General features: G+C 46.2%; 1 protein-coding gene across 6 annotated transcripts in view; it reads left to right on the top strand.

Annotated features, from left to right (window-relative positions):
• The window catches only part of SLC35F3 (solute carrier family 35 member F3), a 317890-nt gene that overhangs the window by 283299 nt on the left and 16079 nt on the right, over window positions 1-18512 (top strand). For 4 of the 6 annotated variants that reach the window (XM_084996903.1, XM_084996904.1, XM_005670968.4 and 1 more), the window contains one exon: window positions 16504-16723. The exons of the other annotated variants lie outside the window; for them this stretch is intronic. In XM_084996903.1, coding sequence (XP_084853029.1) covers window positions 16504-16723 — 220 coding nt within the window. The remainder of the gene's footprint in view (window positions 1-16503; window positions 16724-18512) is intronic. 6 annotated transcript variants of the gene reach the window in all.

The following is an 18512-nucleotide window of genomic DNA, read 5'->3' as shown; positions in this document are numbered from 1 at the left end:
TCCAACCCATATCGGATGTACAGGAACAGATTCACGGAGGTGAATAACTTATACAAGGCACATAGCTAATAGAAGAATGAAGTTTCAGCCTCAGGTCTGCCAGCACCCAGATCCATGCTTTACTGGGGCATGTGGCTTAGTGAGCCTTCTGAAAGGAGGCTTGATGTGCCTAAAATCAAGAATCATCATCATCAAAATAATATAATGAGAGCTAATGTTTACAGAATGCTTACTTTGTACAGGCACTAATCAAAGCACCTTATACAAAGCGATTCATTTAACAGCCACGTGCCATGGGTATTATTATTATTCCCATTTTCCAGATGATGAGGCTGAGGCACAAAGAAGCTATGTAACTGGTCCAGGTAACTATCCTACCCAGTACATGGACTCAGGGAGTCTGGCTCTAGAGCCCATGCCTTCAACCTCATTTTTTAATTATTATTAGTGATTTTTATTTTTTCCATTGTAGTTGGTTTACAATGTTGTATCAATTTTATGCTGTACAGCAAAGTGACCCAGTCTCACACACACACACACACACACACACACACACACACACACACATTCTTTTTCTCACATTATCATCCATCATGTTCTATCATGAGTGACTAGATATAGTTCCCCATGCTATTCAGCAGGATCTCATTGCTTATCCACTCCAAATGCAATAGTTTGCATCTATTAACCCCAAGCTCCCAGTCCATCCCACTCCCTCCCCTAACCTCATTTTTTTTTTTTTTTTTTTTTTTTTTTTGCTGCATCTCTACATTACCAGCTTCAACAAAGGGCTGCTACTGTTTAGTGGAAACTTTTGCCCAAGGATGTGAAGCTTCAGTATCAGAATGGGATCATTTACTTTGACTCTAAGCTTCAGTCATCGGCATTGACTTTGGATCTGGAAAGGCAGTTCCCTCCCTTTTGAGGCTGGTGTAGGGCGAGTCTTCACCTTACCCAGATGTTGAAGGGCAGGGTCTGTACCACAGCGTAGACCCCTCCTCCCCCAAAGCCAGTGCCCTGCACCTGTGAAAACAAAGAAGGCAGTAAAAGAACATTAGGAAGCTGAGACGGTTGAATAGAATCTAGAATTTAATTAGATGCTGAGACTATAAATAAATCATGATATATTAGTACTTTTCAAAGAAAACCCTTTATGACCCTTGCAAGTATAGCAACTATTAATAAAAGCTTTTGAAAGGCCTCCAGACTGATCACTGTGTCTACTGTGATTTGGTACAGAATGCTAAGGAGATTTGAAATCTGTGTCTATTAGCAGCATGCGGGATTAGACTCAAGCCGCAAATGATTTTCCTTACATTGTAATCTGTCCTTTTTTTTTTTTTTTTTTTTTTACTTATTATCTTTTTAGGGCCACACCTGAGGCAACTCCCAGGCTAGGAGTCAAATCCGAGCTGTAGATGCCGGCCTAAGCCAGAGCCACAGCAATGCAGGATCTGAGCCACATCTGCAACCTACACAGCAGTTTGTGGCAACGCCGGATCCTTAACCGACTGAGTGAGGCCAGGGATTGAACCTGCATCCTCGTGGATATTAGTCGGGTTTTTAACCCATTGAGCCACAACAGGAACTCCAAAATCTGTCCCTTTAAATAGAAGGAATGGCAGCCACTTCGGTGGTTACATAACTCATTTTATCTCATTTAACCACCACCCTGGCCCTCGAAGGTTGCTGTTAAAATGCCCATTTTCCTGAGGAAGGAATTAAGGACCCCCAAGATTCCATATGTTGTCTGTGACCCCAGCAGCACAAGTAGGGAAGCAGTGTTTAATCTTTGCCTCTCTGTCCTCAAAAGCTATTGTTTTCTACACTGCCCTCCTGATCAAGGCAGTAGGAACCAAAAGTGGTAGATTACTATCTCTGCCATTGTTCCCTCTGGAGGTCAGTAGCAGCCTCTGGCTTTCCTGATTGTTTGGCCAGATAATTCTTTAATTCTTTTTTTTTTTTTTCCTTCCTTTTTCTAGGGCCGCACCCACAGCAGGTGGAGTTCGCAGATTAGGGGTCGAATCAGAGCTGCCACTGCAGGCAAATGCCACAGCCACAGCAACACCGGATCCTTAATACACTGTGTGAGGCCCGTGATTGAACCCGGATCCTCATGGATGCTTGTTGGGTTCTTAACATGCTGAACCACAGTAGGAACTCCAGGCAGAGAATTCTAAGCATCAGACTACAATAACTCAGAGGAAAAATGGAGGAAGAAAAAGTGTATTATGCTGAGCATAGTTCTGACATACTGTAACTCTGCTCTAGCAGACACGGGACGGTAAGCTTAGGGCAAATTCCTTGGCTCAAGGGAGGAATTAGCCTCTCACACTTGCAGGAGAGTCTGAAAGGGAAGTGATGCCTTCACTGCCCCAAGTCCAATGTCAAGGGTACAGACACTCATCAACAGAGGAGATGCTGAGGACCAGGCTCAGCTTCCTTCCTTTACCCTGGATGGACTGCAGAGACCCTGGCCTCTGATTTTGATGTATCTTTAAGGACCCTTTAGGGTGATACGTTAATCAACATACACATTAATCTCTGTGGCCAGGAAGGTGCCAGGCAGCATCTGCTATTCAGTCTCCATGGCCAGAGGCCCACTTCTCAAAAGCAGGTGTGTCTCTGTGTGCAGATCTCAGGAGAATTTGTTGAAATGCAAGTTCCAGAGTTCCCATTGAGGCTCAGTGGAAACAAATCTGACTAATAATCATGAGGACACAGGTTCTATCCCTGGCCTTGCTCCTGGGTTAAGGATCCAGCATTGCCGTGAGCTGTGGTGTAGGTAGCAGACTTAGCTCGGATCTGAAAAGAGAAAGAAGAAGGTGTGAGATGACGTCTGAGATTCTAGGTTCCTAACAAGTTCTTGGGCAATGTCGCTGCTGGTCTCTGGACCACACCACACTGCAGATCTTGGCTAGAGCTTGGGGGGGAGTTGGGGGCTCAAGGAGGAGTGGTTTCCCCAAATAACAGAGGCAGGTCGTAGGGTTTTTGTGATTAGAGAAACCAGCGTAGTGTGTGTTCGTCGCCGTCTGGCTCTTCTCAATCATGCATTTTCTCACCAGTTGGACGTGGTGCTTTCCAAATACATGTAAAGGCAAAAGGCAAAAAATATCAGGAGCTGGTGGAGGTCCTTGATGTGTGGAGGCTAGAATAGGAGCAGTGGACTCTGAGGAGGGATGAAAGGTACAGGGGAAGCTGAGGGGGACAGTGGCAGGGGTGACCCCCGGCTGTCCTGGCTCCAGGGAAACAGTGGCTCAGCATCTCAGATTGCACGTGTCTGGGCCTGGCTGCAGGTCTGCGGGCTTGTGCTTCGGTGTCTCAGGATGCAGCGGGCAGAGACCTGTGAGGCCTTGCTTTATCACATCCCTGAAATGTTACGATGCGCGTCCCGTCCCTGTTGTGCTGAGTTTTGACCATGTGGCACATTTTAGAACCGTGACGAGCATGGCAATGTTTGAGGCAACGGATTCCTTCCGAAGCCAGTGGAAGACAGCAGGGAAGCCATCTGGCTCAGATCAGTGGCCTCTGCCAGACCCGTGGGGGTCTCCATTCTGGGCTTTCATAGAGAATATGGTCAGGGAAGATCCTGGCTCCCTAAATCATCTACTTTCTGAACTGTTACCAAGAAATGATGGAAACATGGAGTTCCCATGCTGGCACAGCAGTAACTAACCCAACTAGGATCCACGAGGTTGCAGGTTGGATCTCTGGCCTCGCTCAGTGGGTTAAGGATCCAATGTTGCTGTGAGCTGTGCTGTAGGCCGGCAGCTGCAGCTCTGATTTGACCCCTAGCCTGGGAACCTCCATTATGCCATGGATGTGGCCCTAAACAAAAACAAAAGAGAAAAAGAAATAATGGAAACAATTGCAGTACAGGAGAATTCCAGGAGGCTGAAAAGAGAACCCTGACACTCCCCAGTACCCTGCCATAGATGGGAAAGAGCCCTGCAAAATTGCAGCGTGTTGCCCTGGCCCACACTGGGCTGGTTTTAATACACTCAGAGTGCAGTTCTTTGCTGGTGGAGTGGCCCCTGTGATAGAGAGGCAGAAGCAGGTCAGGCTTGATCTATCTCCCTGCAGCCTCACAGACCAGGGCCCTGGGCCTAGGCCTCTGCTCCAGGGCAATAGATGTTTAAGCTACTGGGATATGAGTCCCATAGTCATATATTATTGACTGTAAATGGGTGTTATAGGTCCCTTGAATGGGTTCTGCATTTCATAGGTGAAAACGCCGAGGCCTAGAGACCCCAACGAAGTCATTTTTAGACTTAGGACTCCAGTGGCTCATTACCAGGTTCCCAGAAAGGACACTCTGAGTAAGATCCTCCCTCCAGACACCTGTGCTGCCCTCAGGCAGATGGGGGTCACTTTCCTGTGAAAACCTGCCCTTTGCTAGAAAATGTAGACTGTCTCTCATCCCAAACAGAGCTGTCTGTACTGGGTGTTTATAGACTCTGGGTGAACAGAAGCAAACCATAAATAGGAATTGCGGTGAGATAAGAAACAGGAAAGCCCATCAGGAACCCCCTGGAGTAAACAGGACCCCAGAGAATGGTAGCTCCTGGGGTGAAGGTCAGAATCTAGGATGGGAGGATGTGACAGCAAGAACTCAGATGGTCCCTGCAGTTTTCTTTAAGCTGAGAGACACCCCAAAGCAAGGGCAGCTCTCTCTCAGCCATTTTTGAATCCTTAAATCTCAAGGGATCACCAGAGTCTGCTTCAAGGGCGTACCTTCCATGTCTGGGGTCAATAGGGCCAAGCAATATGTATTTAGACAGTTCCTAGGGTCCAGTCTCATTTATTTTTAAAAGGAGCTGCTGGCGTGTGCCACGGAAATCCATCCAATTCTAAAGAAGTCGATGCTGTTCCTTTGGATGGAGGCAGATCCGGCTGTGTGTGTGAGGGAGAGAGAGACACCGAGAGGAAAATTGTCTTCGAAACACAGCAGACACCTATCCACACGCCGGTCCCCTGGTGCTCTCCTTGAAAAGCTTTGCAGTTAATGTAAATCACTTCCATCCAAAAGAGCACATTTGGAATTGATCTTATCCATAAACATCTCTATCTTTGAAATACAGCAAAATTTCATTTCACCTCTTATAAAATTGCTCTCCTTAGTAACAACCCTGACTTTTCAGCCCCCCAGTTTGTGGCATCTGTGTTTCACTCCAGGTTCCAGATCAGACTGTTCATCTGATGCTGAATTACACAAATCTTTACATCTTTTCAGTTTGAAGGAAGCTGTCTCTTAAAAGCAAAAAAAATGCACTGATAATGCCAGAGGGAGAAACTTTAGGATAACTTCCCTGATTTTCTTCTTTCTGAAGACAAATTATGCCCATGATTTTAAATAGTTGGGGCACAGCTCCTGAAAATAGCAAAGCGCATTGCCCACACATTTGCATAATTAGTTGCAGGGAATATACCCTAAATCCACATGCCCATTCCTGCAAAATTCAGGGAAGCAGATTCCTTATGCTCAGCACTCCACACAGGCCCCTTCCACAATCCCTGAACATGAAGTGGCAGAGGAACCATTGCAACAACAGGCTGTGCTTGGTTTTCTCATCCTGTCCCGGCTGGCTGAGTGGGTGGCAAAGATATTTCCACTCTACCTGGCACATCAGCCACCACTAAGGTTTCGCCAAAATAAAAGTGAATTGGGAGTTCCCGTCATGGCTCAACGGTTAACAAACCCGACTAGTATCCACGAGGACATGGGTTCGATCCCTGGCCTCGCTTAGTGGGTTAAGGCTCCGGTGTTGCCGTGAGCTGTGGTGTAGGTCACAGACGCGGCTCGGATCCTGCGGTGCTGTGGCTGTGGCATAGGCCAGTGGCTACAGCTCCGATTCGACCCCTAGCCTGGGAACCTCCATATGACGTGAGTGTGGCCCTAAAAAATAACAAAATGAAGCAAAAAAAAGCTGAGTTATGGCTATTTATTCACCAGTATTTTTTAGAGTCAGGTGCTGTCCTAGGTCCTGATGGGTCCAAAGGGCACTAAGGCTCCTTCCAGGAAGGGACCAGTAATCAGTTGGAAGACACACTGGTGCAAACAGTAATTATAAAACTCCGAGGAGATGTGGGGGTGCTAGCTACAGAATGTTGTGGGGGCAGATTTGCATCGTGCTGGGCAGAGGTGGAAGTCAAAGAAGGAGCCCTGGAGAAGGAGGTGCCTGGGTAATTCTGTGAAGGGGAGGGGATGGAGAGGCATCTCTGAACTTCTGAAGCCCATGAGAACCAAGTTCAGCCCAGTGCAGAGAAACGCTTTGATTCCTAATGAGGCAGGACCCCACCCCTGTGTTCTGCTGTCTTAGCTGAGCCCTGTGACAGAAGCTCTGATTCCGTGTGGCCAGCTTTAGCAGACAGATCACCAGGACAAGCTATTGCTCATGCTGCTCCAGAAAAGCCCTAGGACCACAGAAGATACTAACAGGGCTCTGCCCAGGAGAGAAATCCCATCTTGCAACAGATGGTCCCTTGGTGTCTTTCTGCTACAGAAAACCTTATATCCAGTCTCACTGGGTTAAGTGGACTACCACAAGCCAAGATTCTGAGAGTGGCTTTAGTTTGTGCAGTGGATATTTGCATGAGTTCCTCAGGACAAACGGCATGGTGTCTGATATCCAGAGGCTCTTTCAGATTGAGCAGAAATGTACAGCCACCATGGGGGCCCATCTTTTCCCAGTGACCACTGTACTTCAGCTGGCATTTTAGTCTCCACCCACAAATGGAAGCTGTTCGTCATCCCTGTCTTGGCTGCTTCAGTCCTTACCTTTGGATGGAATCCAGAATTGCTTCACAGTGACCAGCAGGTCAGCTGGGCACCCTGTGGACAGAACAACACTGGAGGAGCAGACACGCTCTCTGTGCCCCTCAGACACTTGTGCTGTTTGATTGTGCGTGAAAAACCAGCTGAGCCCCAAAGAACAGATTCCTGTGGAGGAGGCTGTAAAATTCCTGGTTAGTGAGACATGTATACAATCTGTGCTTCTGAAATGTTCCCTCTTCAAGGCATGGTGAAGGCTGGACTGTTCGGGGGGAAATCTCAGAGAATGGATTTTTTTTTTTTTTTTTTTTTTTGTCTTTTGTCTTTTTAGGGCCACGGCCATGGCATATGGAGGTTCCCAGGCTAGGGGTTGAATCAGAGCTATGGTTGCTGGCTACACCACAGCCACAGCAATGCCAGATCTGAGCCACGTCTGCAACCTACACCACAGCTCATGGCAATGCTGGATCCTTAACCCACTGACCAAGGCCAGGGATGGAACCCGCATCCTCATGGTTCCTAGTCGGATTCGTTTCTGCTGCGCCACAACAGGAACTCCCTGGCATTCTTTATAGGCTGTGAATGTTCTCTTTTCCTCTCACATCCCTTTTCTTTTTGGTCATCACCACTAACATCATGGAAGACCTGTCTTTTTCCGCCCCTAAACGTCTCAGGCATGTGTTTTCGGAACTGACCAAACAGCAAGATAGACAGACAGATGCATGCAATTTCAGATTGATGCACAATTTCTGGACTCAAAGCTAATGAACACTCTACTAGTTGCTCAGAAAATCTACAATATAGGAAAACAAGCTATAAAATGATTCAGTATTTTTGTTGTGCTGTGAAATTTAATTTTCTAGATGATCTAAGCAAGTTTTTACAACTTGATTCTCACACACAGGGATACGTGGCTAAGCCTGGATGTGCTATGAAAGAGAAGATGTGTAACATTAAAATGTGCTTGTGGAAAATGCAAACACATTTCACCTCCTTAAGAGCAAGAGTGGCTCACATGGGAAAACCAATTTTACCTAAAACTCCCCCAAAGATGTCTTAAAATTTTCAAGATAAACAAAAGCCTAATTCATAACTCTGATCAGTTGGTCTCTGCTGCTTCTGTCAGCTTAATGTTCTAAATAAATGCAAATGCAAAAAAAAAGAAGGGGATACAAACATTTACCCAGTAGTTTGTTACTTGTAGCTGGATGCCACTCACACTTTTCCCTATTAGAAAGGTATTATCAAAGAAGACACAAACAAATGGAAAGACATCCAATGTTCATGGATGGGAAAACATAATATTGATAAGATATCAGTAATACATAAGGATATATGTACAGATTTAATGCAATCTCTATCAAAATCTCAAGAGCTTTTTTTTCAGAAACAGTAAAATCCATCCTAAAATTCATACTGAATCTCAAGGGGTACCAAATAGCAAAAAAAAATCTTGAAATAAAAGAACAAAATTGGAGATCACATATTTTCTTGTTACAAAACATAAGTTACAGTGATTAAAACTGGCATGAAATGTGGTATTGACATGAAGACACACATATACACCAATGGACTAGCATAGAGAGCCCAGAAATAAACCTCCCATATACAGTCAAATGATTTTGACAGGGGCGCCAAGACCGTTCAATGGGGAAGGGACATCTTTTCTACAAATAATGCTAGGAAAACTGGCTATCCATATGCAAAAGAAGGAAATTGGATCCTAACTTTATATCTTATACAAAAGTTAACTCAAAATGAATCAAATATCTCAATATAAGAGATAACACTATACAACTCTCAGAAGAAAGCATTAGGGTTTTATGACATTGTATTTGGAAGTGATTTCTTAGCTATGACACCAGAAGCACAGGCAACAAAAGTAAAACTAGATCAATCGGATTACTTCAAAATTTAAAACTCTTTTACATCAAAAAACACAATCAACAGAGTGAAAAGGCAGCCTATGGAATGGGAAAAACTATTTGCAAATCATATATCTGATTAGGGGTTAATATCCAGAATACATGAAGAACTCCTACAACTCAAACAACAACAGCAAAAAGAAACAATGAAAAAATAAGTAAAGAACTTGGATAGTCTCCAAAGATGATACGTAAATGGCCAAGAAGCTTATGAAAAGATGCTCAACATCACTAATGAGAGAAATACAAATCAAAACCACAACGAGATATCATCTTACAGTCATTACAGTAGCTAAACTAAAAACTAAAAAAAAATAATAATAAAATAACAAGTGTTGATGAGGATGTGAGTAAATTAGAACTTTTGTGCACTTTCAGTGGAATGTAAAATGGTACAGCCACTATTCAAAACAGTATGATGGGTCCTCAAAAAATTAAAGTAGAATTATCATATGATCCAGTAATTCCACTTCTGGGTGTTATGTACAAAAGAATTGAAATCAAGATCTCCAAGGCGTATTTGTACACCCCTGTCCATAGCAACATTATTCACAATAGCCAAGGGGTGGAAGCAACCTATATGTCCATCAGTGGTTGAATGGGTGTGCAGAACGTGATGCACACTTATAAAGGAATATTATTCAGCCTTAAAAGGCAGGAAGTTTTGACACATGACACAATATGGATGAGCCTTGAGGGCATTAAGCTGAATGAAATGTCAATCACAAAAGGATAAATACTGAATGATCCCTTTTGTATGAAGTACCTCCAGGAGACAAATTCATAAAGATAAAAGGTAGAATGGTGGCTGCCAGCAGCTGTAGGAAAGAGAAGTGGAGAGTTGTTTAATGAGTCTAGCCCTTCGGTTTTGCAAGATGAAAAGAATTCTAGAGTTTGGCTACCCAATAATATGAACATTCTTAACACCAGTGAACTGTATACTTAAAAATGGTTAAGGTGGTGACTTTTATGTTATATGGATTTTGCCATGATTTTAAAAATTCATAAAAAGAAATACAGCAAACAGGGAAAGAGAAAGAGAGACAGCATGAGCTTTTGGATCCAAACATAGCTGCACCTGAGAATCATTTGGAAATTTTTAAAAATATAATGCAATCACATTTTAATGCAAATGTGCAGTAGCAAAGTACAGGTGTGTGACTAATGTTTCAGCTATGCATAAAATTTCAAATAATGTGACTCCCTTGAGATTTTAAAAGTTAAACAAGGATCACAATGTCAGCTCTGGGGGGCCAAGTGAATTGTAAATGTCAGGTAGCCGTCTTAGCATTAGCTGGCAGACAGAAACACAGTGCTACTGTGGGAAAACAAATCAAGGTTTGTGAATTTTGAATCATGGAACGCAGTCAAGAATGTAATCTTTGTATAAACTGCACCATTCTCTACAGAATCCTAGGCCCCTTACGGGAAGATATGATTGAACGTGTCTAAAGATGAATTCAAGCAATTTGTATTTTAAACAATCCCTGGGATTTCTAAGACTGCTGGTCAGTGCATAGTTTGGAAATGAGTGTTCCTCCATAAAAAGGAACACATCCATTCGTTAAAAAATATTCCTGGAATTCCCGTTGTGGCGCAGTGGTTAACGAATCAGACTAGGAACCATGAGGTTGTGGGTTCGGTCCCTGCCCTTGCTCAGTGGGTTAACGATCTGGCGTTGCCTGCCGTGAGCTGTGGTGTATGTTGCAGATGCGGCTCAGATCCTGCGTTGCTGTGGCTCTGGTGTAGGCCGGTGGCTACAGCTTCGATTCGACCCCTAGCCTGGGAACCTCCATATGCTGCAGGTGTGGCCCCCCCAAAAAAAAACATGTTATGGGATAAACTCTGGGAATACAAAATGAAGCAAAAATGGAATGACCACATGGAACTTATGTTCTAGTGAAGAAGTCAGATGATAAAACAAGCAGTTATAATAAAGGGTTCTATGCATATAGTGAGGCATACAGAACATTTTGGGAACACAAATCAGGGCACTTCACTGAAGAGGTTCTATGAGCTGCTACCCAACGGATGGGAAGAAACCACCTAAAGGAGGAAGAGTGTTTCAGGGAATTGGAAAATCCATTGAGAATGAGAGCAGATAAAGAAAGAGCATTGAATTCAAGTGACTGAAATGAGTTCAAAGTGGCTTAAATTCAGAGTAGGGGTGGGGAAGTGGTGATGGATAATGCACTGTGGGCCAGGGCCAGGTCAGGGAGGCCCTGGTAAGCCTGTTGGGAACCTGGCCATCATCCTAAGGGAAAATGAGGCTAGAGGAGGATTTCCTTAATGATAGCATGGAGTATGGAATGGGTTGAATTGGAGGAGAGACAACTGTGCAGAGAAGCTCAGTAATTCTAGTGGCTGTGGTCCAAGTGAGGTGGACAGAGGCACAGGGCAGGTGCTGGTCACAACAAAGAGATACTTAGGAAAAATAACCTGTAAGCCTGGCGATGAATTAGATGTGAAGAGGAAAAAGGAGGTGTTAAGAGTGTTTCCCAAATATCTAGCCAGTAGAAATATGAATCATGGTACCTTAGGATGATTGAGGATTGAGGTGGAAGATGGTGGCGTTCATTAGGCAAGGCCAAATTTGAGGTGTCTGGGATGTCCAGGATGCAGATGGTACTGGACAGGAGGAGGGTTTTGACTAGACCACTGGTTGGGCTTTGAAGTCATAACAGTAGATGAGATTGCTCAGTGACTCTTTGCAGGCTAAAAAGAGGGGTAACTAGCAGCAAACCCCGGGAAAATACCAAAGAAGCCTTGGAAGGGTGTGGCAAGGCAGGAGGAAACCTGGGGGGGGCAGTGCTGAGTTGGAAGCTCAGAGGGTTGTTTCAGGACAGAACAGTTAGTGCTGTCAGAGGGTTCCAAGAGTGAGGTGAAGACCAGAAGTTGCCTGTAGGATTTAGCAACTAGAAGGTCATTGGCCATTGGTCTAAGGGTTTGGGTGAGTGATGGGAGCTGATTAGAGTGCGCAACGAGTGAGTGAGGCCGCCAAGGGACACGAGTGCAGATTACTCTTCTAAAAATTTCTGAAAGAAGGGAAAAGAGAGGAAAGGGGGCTGACGAGATGCTCGCTTTTGCCTTGGGGGTGGGTATTTTAAAGTTGGCGAAGCTTATGCATATTTAATGGAGGTGGAGAGGATCCAGGAGAGAAAGACGGGATCATGGCTGTTCCTTAAGGAGTGAGCAAAAGCTACAGGTCTGGCTCCACCACTCTCTGATTGAACTTGAACTTGAGCACATCGTTTCATCTGTCTGGGCTACAGCACCCTTATGACAGGGAACTGGCAGGGTTTCTCTGTATCTGTGGTTTTCAAACTGTACCCCTCCGAGCTGTCTCCCATTGGGAGTGAGGGCACTCCCATTTCAGTTGCAACCACAGCGACTTGACCTCTCCTGTGTTTTTAAACAATTTTTTATATTTAGCAATTTCATACTAAATGGACACACCTTGGAAAAACAAAATGGTAGTGAAAGACATCCCATTAAAACCCAGCAACTCCCGCTCCAACACAGCTTCTCACTCAGCCACTCCAGATTCTTGTGGATATTTTCCCCTGGTATTTATGCCATTTTACCTGAATTAAATTCTTTTCTCCATGTTTCTATTTTTTTGTTGTTGTTGTTGTTTTGTTTGTTTTTTCTTTTTCTTCTTCTTTTTTTTTTTTTTTTTTTTTGTCTTTTTAGGGCCACGCCCGCGGCATATGGAGGTTCCCAGGCTAGGGGTCGAATCAGAGCCACAGCAATGCCAGATCTGAGCCGCATCTGCGACTTACACCACAGCTCACGGTAATGTCGGATCCTTAACCCCACTGATCAAGGCCAGGGATCAAACCCGAAACCTCACGGTTCCTAGTTGGACTCATTTCCGCTGCACCACAACGAGAACTCCTTTCCCCCGTGTTTCGTAAATGTAAACATACATTGCTTCTTTTCCACCTCATCGCCACCTCACCTGAGTCTGTACCCTCCATCCTCACGCTGGGCCAGTTTGGAGTTCATTGTGTCTATGATCAGCATACAGATGTTACTCACCACCTCTGTCTCCTTTTGTGAACAGCCTGCATTTCTCCTGCCATCGATATTTGCCTCTTTTCTCTCTCATTTACCTTGATTTCCATTCTTGATTGCTGTTTTCCTCGAAATGTTCCTCCATCTCAAAAACCTGTCCACATGTGCCCTGTGCTTTCTTGATCAGGAGACACCCCCCACCTCACCCACCCCACTCCTGCCATTTCCAGAGCCTTTTGCAGCCCCCTGTCTGCCATCCTGAAGCAGTTTTTCACTCTTGCCCATGGTGGAGCCTGTCCCTGGCTGGCCTATCTTCCTCTTCCTTGGTCTACACCCTGGTTTTAGTGCAACCCATCCTTCAGTGGCTTTGGAGACAGTGTTTTGAGTATTGCCTCCCTAAGAGTATCTTTACCCTCCTATTGGCTGGATGGATGGTTGGCTGGCTTTCGAATTCTGCCTTGAAAAATATTGTTCCTTGGCAAATGTTAAGGTCATCACTGTCTAGCTTCCATTTTTGTGGTTGAGATGCCTGGTACTATTATGAGTTTCTATCCTTTGGCCTGTTTTGTTTTACTTCTATTGGGAGGTTTTTGGTTTGGGGTTTTTTTTTTTATATCATTTTTTTAGGGCTGCACCCACAGCATGTGGACGTTCCCAGGCTAGGGGTCCAGTCGGAGCTGCAGCTTCCGGCCTACACCACAGCCACTGACATTCGGGATCAGAGCTGTGTCTTCGACCTACCTCACAGCTCATGGCAATGCCGGATCCTTAACCCACTGAGCGAGGCCAGGGATCAAACCCCCGTCCTCGTGGATACTAGTCAGATTCATTAACTGCTGAGCCACAATGGGAACTCCTCTTTCTTATAGTTCAGTATGGGACTTTCTAGCCTGACCTTCCCTCTTTATCTTTTCTTTCCTTCTCTTTCCCTCTCGCTCTCACCCTCACCTCCTCCTCGAGGTTACCTTGACTTTATATTCTCACTCTTAATTTTTTTAATTCGACTATTCTATATTTAATTTGCAGTTTCAACTTCCATTGTTATAACTATTTTTTCTTGCATTGTGGGGACCATTTCTTCTCTCTCTAAGGATATCATCTCTTCCCCAACCCCAGCTATCTAAGTTCTACCTATCCTTCAAAGTTCAACTCAAAATCTTATCTTCTATGGGACTTTCTCCCCTCAGTCCAACTCTCTCTGCCGGACAGGAATTCCGTAGTGTTATTATAGGCCGCACCATCTAATAGGTGATTTTATTTAAACCTGCATTGCTTCCTTTGGCGGAATCAGTTTTATCTCCCCAGTTGTACCATAATCTTTTCAAGAGGAGGGACTGTTTACTTGGTCTGTATCAGCTGCAGTGCCTTGTCTAGACTATGACTATAACAGGTGATAAATGAACTTCCTGATTTGAATTCAATGACAGGAGTTCCCGTCGTGGCACAGTGGTTAACGAATCCGACTAGGAACCATGAGGTTGTGGGTTCGATCCCCGACCTTGTTCAGTGGGTTAAGGATCCAGCGTTGCTGTGAGCTGTGGTGTAGGTCGCAGACGCGGCTCAGATCCAGCCGCAGACGCGGCTCAGATCCAGCATTGCTGTGGCTGTGGGGTAGGCCGGCGGCAACAGCTCCAATTAGACCCCTAGCCTGGGAACCTCCTTATGCTGTGGGTGTGGCCCTAATAGAGCAAAAAAGGAAAAAGAAGAAGAGGAGGTCTCTGGCAGAGATGATGTCATCCCTCTTGTGTCCCCTTGCCATGGGGGGGGGGGTCATGTCCCCCAGCCAGCTGACATGGATTAGTGCACAGTCTTTGGTCTTAAAACATCAGGCGCTAGGCTCCCTGGGTTCTCATTAGAACTGAGATCCACCACCCGAGCTGTAATCCCCCGACCATGAGTCCTCACAGGCCAGCCACGCTCTGCTGGGCCCAGAAATCTATTTTGTCTCTAGGATGGACACCCTCCCTCCTCCCCACTTCCAGTCAGCACCTTGGGCTGTCACTACCCCACCGTGTCTGTATCCCACCCACCACTTCTACATCCATCACACTCAGGCCGAGGCAAACATAGATTATCGGTGAGGTGTCCAATTGACTTGGTGTGGCCCCTGACACAATGGGAATCCTTTTTTATAATAGTCAAGGGAGACTTGGAAATCCTCCCTGTGTTCTGTCCCTTTAAGAAGAGTAACCTCTAAGTTTAATTAAATTAGATCAATATCAGAGTTCCCATTGTCACTCAGTGGTAATCTGACTAGTATCCATGAGGATGCTGGTTCAATCCCCGGCCTTGCTCAGTGGGTTAAGCATCCGGCATTGTGGTGAGCTGCAGTGTAGGTCAAAGACATGGCTCAGATCTGACATTGCTGTGGCTGTGGTGTAGGCTGGCAGCTACAGCTCCCATTTGACCCCTAACCTGGGAATTTCCTGGGAGTTCCCATCATGGCACAGCAGAATCGAATCCGACTAGGAACCATGAGGTTGCGGGTTCGATCCCTGGCCTTGCTCAGCGGGTTAAGTGTTGCCGTGCGTTGTGGTGTAGGCCAGCAGCTGTAGCTCCGATTAGACCCCTATCTTGGGAACCTCCATATGCTTCAGGTGTGGCCCTAAAAAGCAAACAAAAAAGAAACTTCTGCAGTGTTTGTGCATCTCTTCCTCTCTGAAGATGCTAAGCTCTTGCACCTGTTTCTTCCTTCTGTGCCAGCCTCTCAGGTGGCATGGAGACAGGACCTTCCAGCCAGGGAAAGAACAAACTCTAAAAGTGGCTTCATGGGAGTTCCCGCTGTGGCGAAACAGGGTCAGCGGCATCGCTGGGACCCTAGGGCTCAGGTTCAGTCCTTGACCTGGCACAGTAGGTTAGGGATCCAGCACTGCCACAGCTGCAGCGTAGGTTGCAATTGCGGCTTAGATCTGATCCCCAGCCCAGGAACTCCACATGCCACGGGGATGCCAAAAAAGAAAGAAAGAAAGAAAGAAAATAAAGTGGTCTCATGGAGAAAATGGCTAGGCAGTTAACCCTACTGCTGTCATAGCCAGAATGTGTTCAGTATGCCCAAGACATGGCAGCTGCTGCCTGATCCCAAAAGATATTCCATTTGGGGGGCAGATTTTTAGAAAATACGATTCAGCGAGTGCTCTTCCAACATCTGCCCCCCTGGGAAAAAAAGACCTAGAGGCGTCTATGTCTTCTTAACCAAGTGCCAGAAGCCCTTGGGCAGTCACTTGGAACTGGGGCGTCTTCAGATCAGAGGGTCCCAACATTGCCTTCTGCCGGAACCATCCCTTCCAAATCCCAGATGGACAGCAAGACTAATCCACCACAGCCGAACCTCAAGCAGCGCTTTCTTCAGTGAACTAAAGCAGTCGATTGAAGGGCTGTAATAGAAAGATGCTGATACAAAATAATCATAGGGAGTTCCCATGTGGCTCAGTGGGTTAAGAACCTGACATAGTCTCCGTAAGGATGCGAGTTCTGTCCCTGGCTTCGCTCCGTGGGTTAAGGATCCACTGTTGCCATGAGCTATGGTGTCATCACAGATACAGCTCAGATCTGGCGTAGCTGTGACTGCGGTGTAGGCTGGCAGCCACAGCTCCGATTTGACCCCCCCCCCAGCCTAGGAATTTCCCTATGCCACACCAGTGGTCCTAAAAAGCAAAAATTATAAAATGGTAATAAAAGGGCCCCACCCTTTCCTACATCTGCTAAAAAGTAAACAAACTTGGGAGAGGGGGAGAAAACGATGCCTGGACCCAAGAATATAATAACACTGCTTCTCTTTCCTTGTTTTAGGGAATGCTGTCGATTTTTTGGAGACAATGGCTTGACTTTGAAGGTGTTTTTTACCAAGGCAGCACCCTTTGGTGTTCTTTGGACTCTCACAAACTACCTGTACTTACATGCAATAAAGAAAATAAACACTACGGATGTCTCCGTGTTGTTCTGCTGCAACAAAGCGTTTGTGTTCTTGCTCTCGTGGATCGTTCTCAGGGACAGGTTCATGGGAGTGAGGGTAAGTTCCTTATTCTCTGTCTTCCTCCCTCACTCGGTCATGCCAACCAAAACCCGCCCATCGGCTTGCTTAGCTCCATGTGCTGGGCTGTAAGCACCAGCCGCTGACCACTTCCCTTGTGATTTGCAGCAGAAAAGGAGCCCAGCCCAGGGCCCTGGCTCTTGCACACCTTCTTGCTTGCAACCCATTCTAGATAAGCATTCATTTAAAGCACCTTTCATTTCAAGCATTTCAACCAGGGTTCCCTGGTGCGTTCAGGTCGGGGGCCCACCTGGGAGGAGGGAGCTGGGCCCTGCAGCCCAGAGCGATTTGCTAACATGCAAATCACTACCCTCTACGCGTAGGAGTTATCCGCAAGCCAAAGGCGCTTCCGCATCCACACGGATGTGCAGTCTTGCTGGGCCCTTGGTCTGGACCGTGTGTTCAGTGCCGAAGCAGGCCGGACGCACTTCAGACTGTCCACACTGTGCAGGGACAGGAAGAATGGAATGCTATCCCTGAAGTACCCCCTTTTAAAACAACTGAGACTGTGTAAATTCCACTGAAGTCCAGTCACATTTAGCGAGTCACAAATGCGCTATCAAACAGCAACCGAGGAGTTCCTGTCGTGGCACAGCGGAAGCGAATCCATCTAGGATCCATGAGGTTGCTGGTTTGATCCCTGGCCTCCCTCAGTGGTATAGGTTGCAGAGGCAGCTTGGATCCCACATTGCTGTGGCTGTGGTGTAGGCCGGCAGCTGTAGCTCCAATTCGATCTTTAGCCTGGAAACCTCCACATGCCACGGTGTGGCCCTAAAACACACACACACACACACACACACACACACACACAAAACAGCAGCTGAAACAGAGGGACTAGCCCTGGATAAAAGGAATAGGTGACATTTTGCCTGGACACAGCATCCTGCCGGCTTCTGTTTGTCTCCCTCTGGTGGCCAGGAGCTGCCACTGCCCGTCATCACCTTGCCTCAAACAAGGACATAAAGGATTGGACCAAGCAGCTAGTGCTCTTAGTCAGAGCATCACTCACTCCGTCCTGTGCCCTCTGGTCATGCAGGCCAGCTTGGAGGCTAAAAGTCCCTTTGAAGGGTGGTCCAGCTAGAGTGAACCTTGCTGGCACCAGGCCCTCTGCTTAGTGTCCTCTGCTCACTGTCCTGGGAACAGTGACATCACCTTAACGGTGGATTCACGCCCACCTAGTTACTCAAACAGCAGTGGGACATGAGTCAACTGTTGGGTCGTATTTTTAGCTTTTGCAGCCGGGGGAAAATTTGTTTTGAGGCTTAGTGTTAATTTTGGAATAAGAACTCACCGTGCTCCGACCCAGAAAAGCTTTGAGCAGATAATCCAGGGAACACATCTCCACAAGAAATGCCATCTGGCCTGCGGCGATCTGTCCAACAGCCCACCTGACTGGACACTCCAGACTCAAATGTCCCAGGGCCCATGGTGCCTTTATTTTGATGCAAAGAGCCAGGAGAATGCATGGAGCTTTGATGGCATGATTCTGAGACCAAAGCCAATTCCAAGTGACGCCATTGCCAGGAAGCGATGCTTCAAGGTTAAGTCTGCATTGAAGCAGCAGAAGACACAATGTTTTCAAGGTTCAGAGAAAGAGAGGTGAAAATACTGAAACCATCCTGGACCCCTGGAGAGTAGAGGTGGCACACCCAGCTCTTTGCCTGGATGCTTTTTAAGAGGGCTTTCCCCCAGCATCCCTGAGCTGTGATTCAGTCTAGCATCCTGGCCACTTGATCCACTTGGCCCGTGCTGACCACTGTAGATGGAA

This window comes from Sus scrofa, chromosome 14 (genome assembly GCF_054392235.1).
Source record: "Sus scrofa isolate SSC_HxYL_T2T_F1_AM1 chromosome 14, Sscrofa_HxYL_maternal_Yorkshire_Landrace_v2.0, whole genome shotgun sequence".
Taxonomy (NCBI): Eukaryota; Metazoa; Chordata; class Mammalia; order Artiodactyla; family Suidae; genus Sus; species Sus scrofa.
This window is presented reverse-complemented; position numbering and strand designations above follow the sequence as displayed.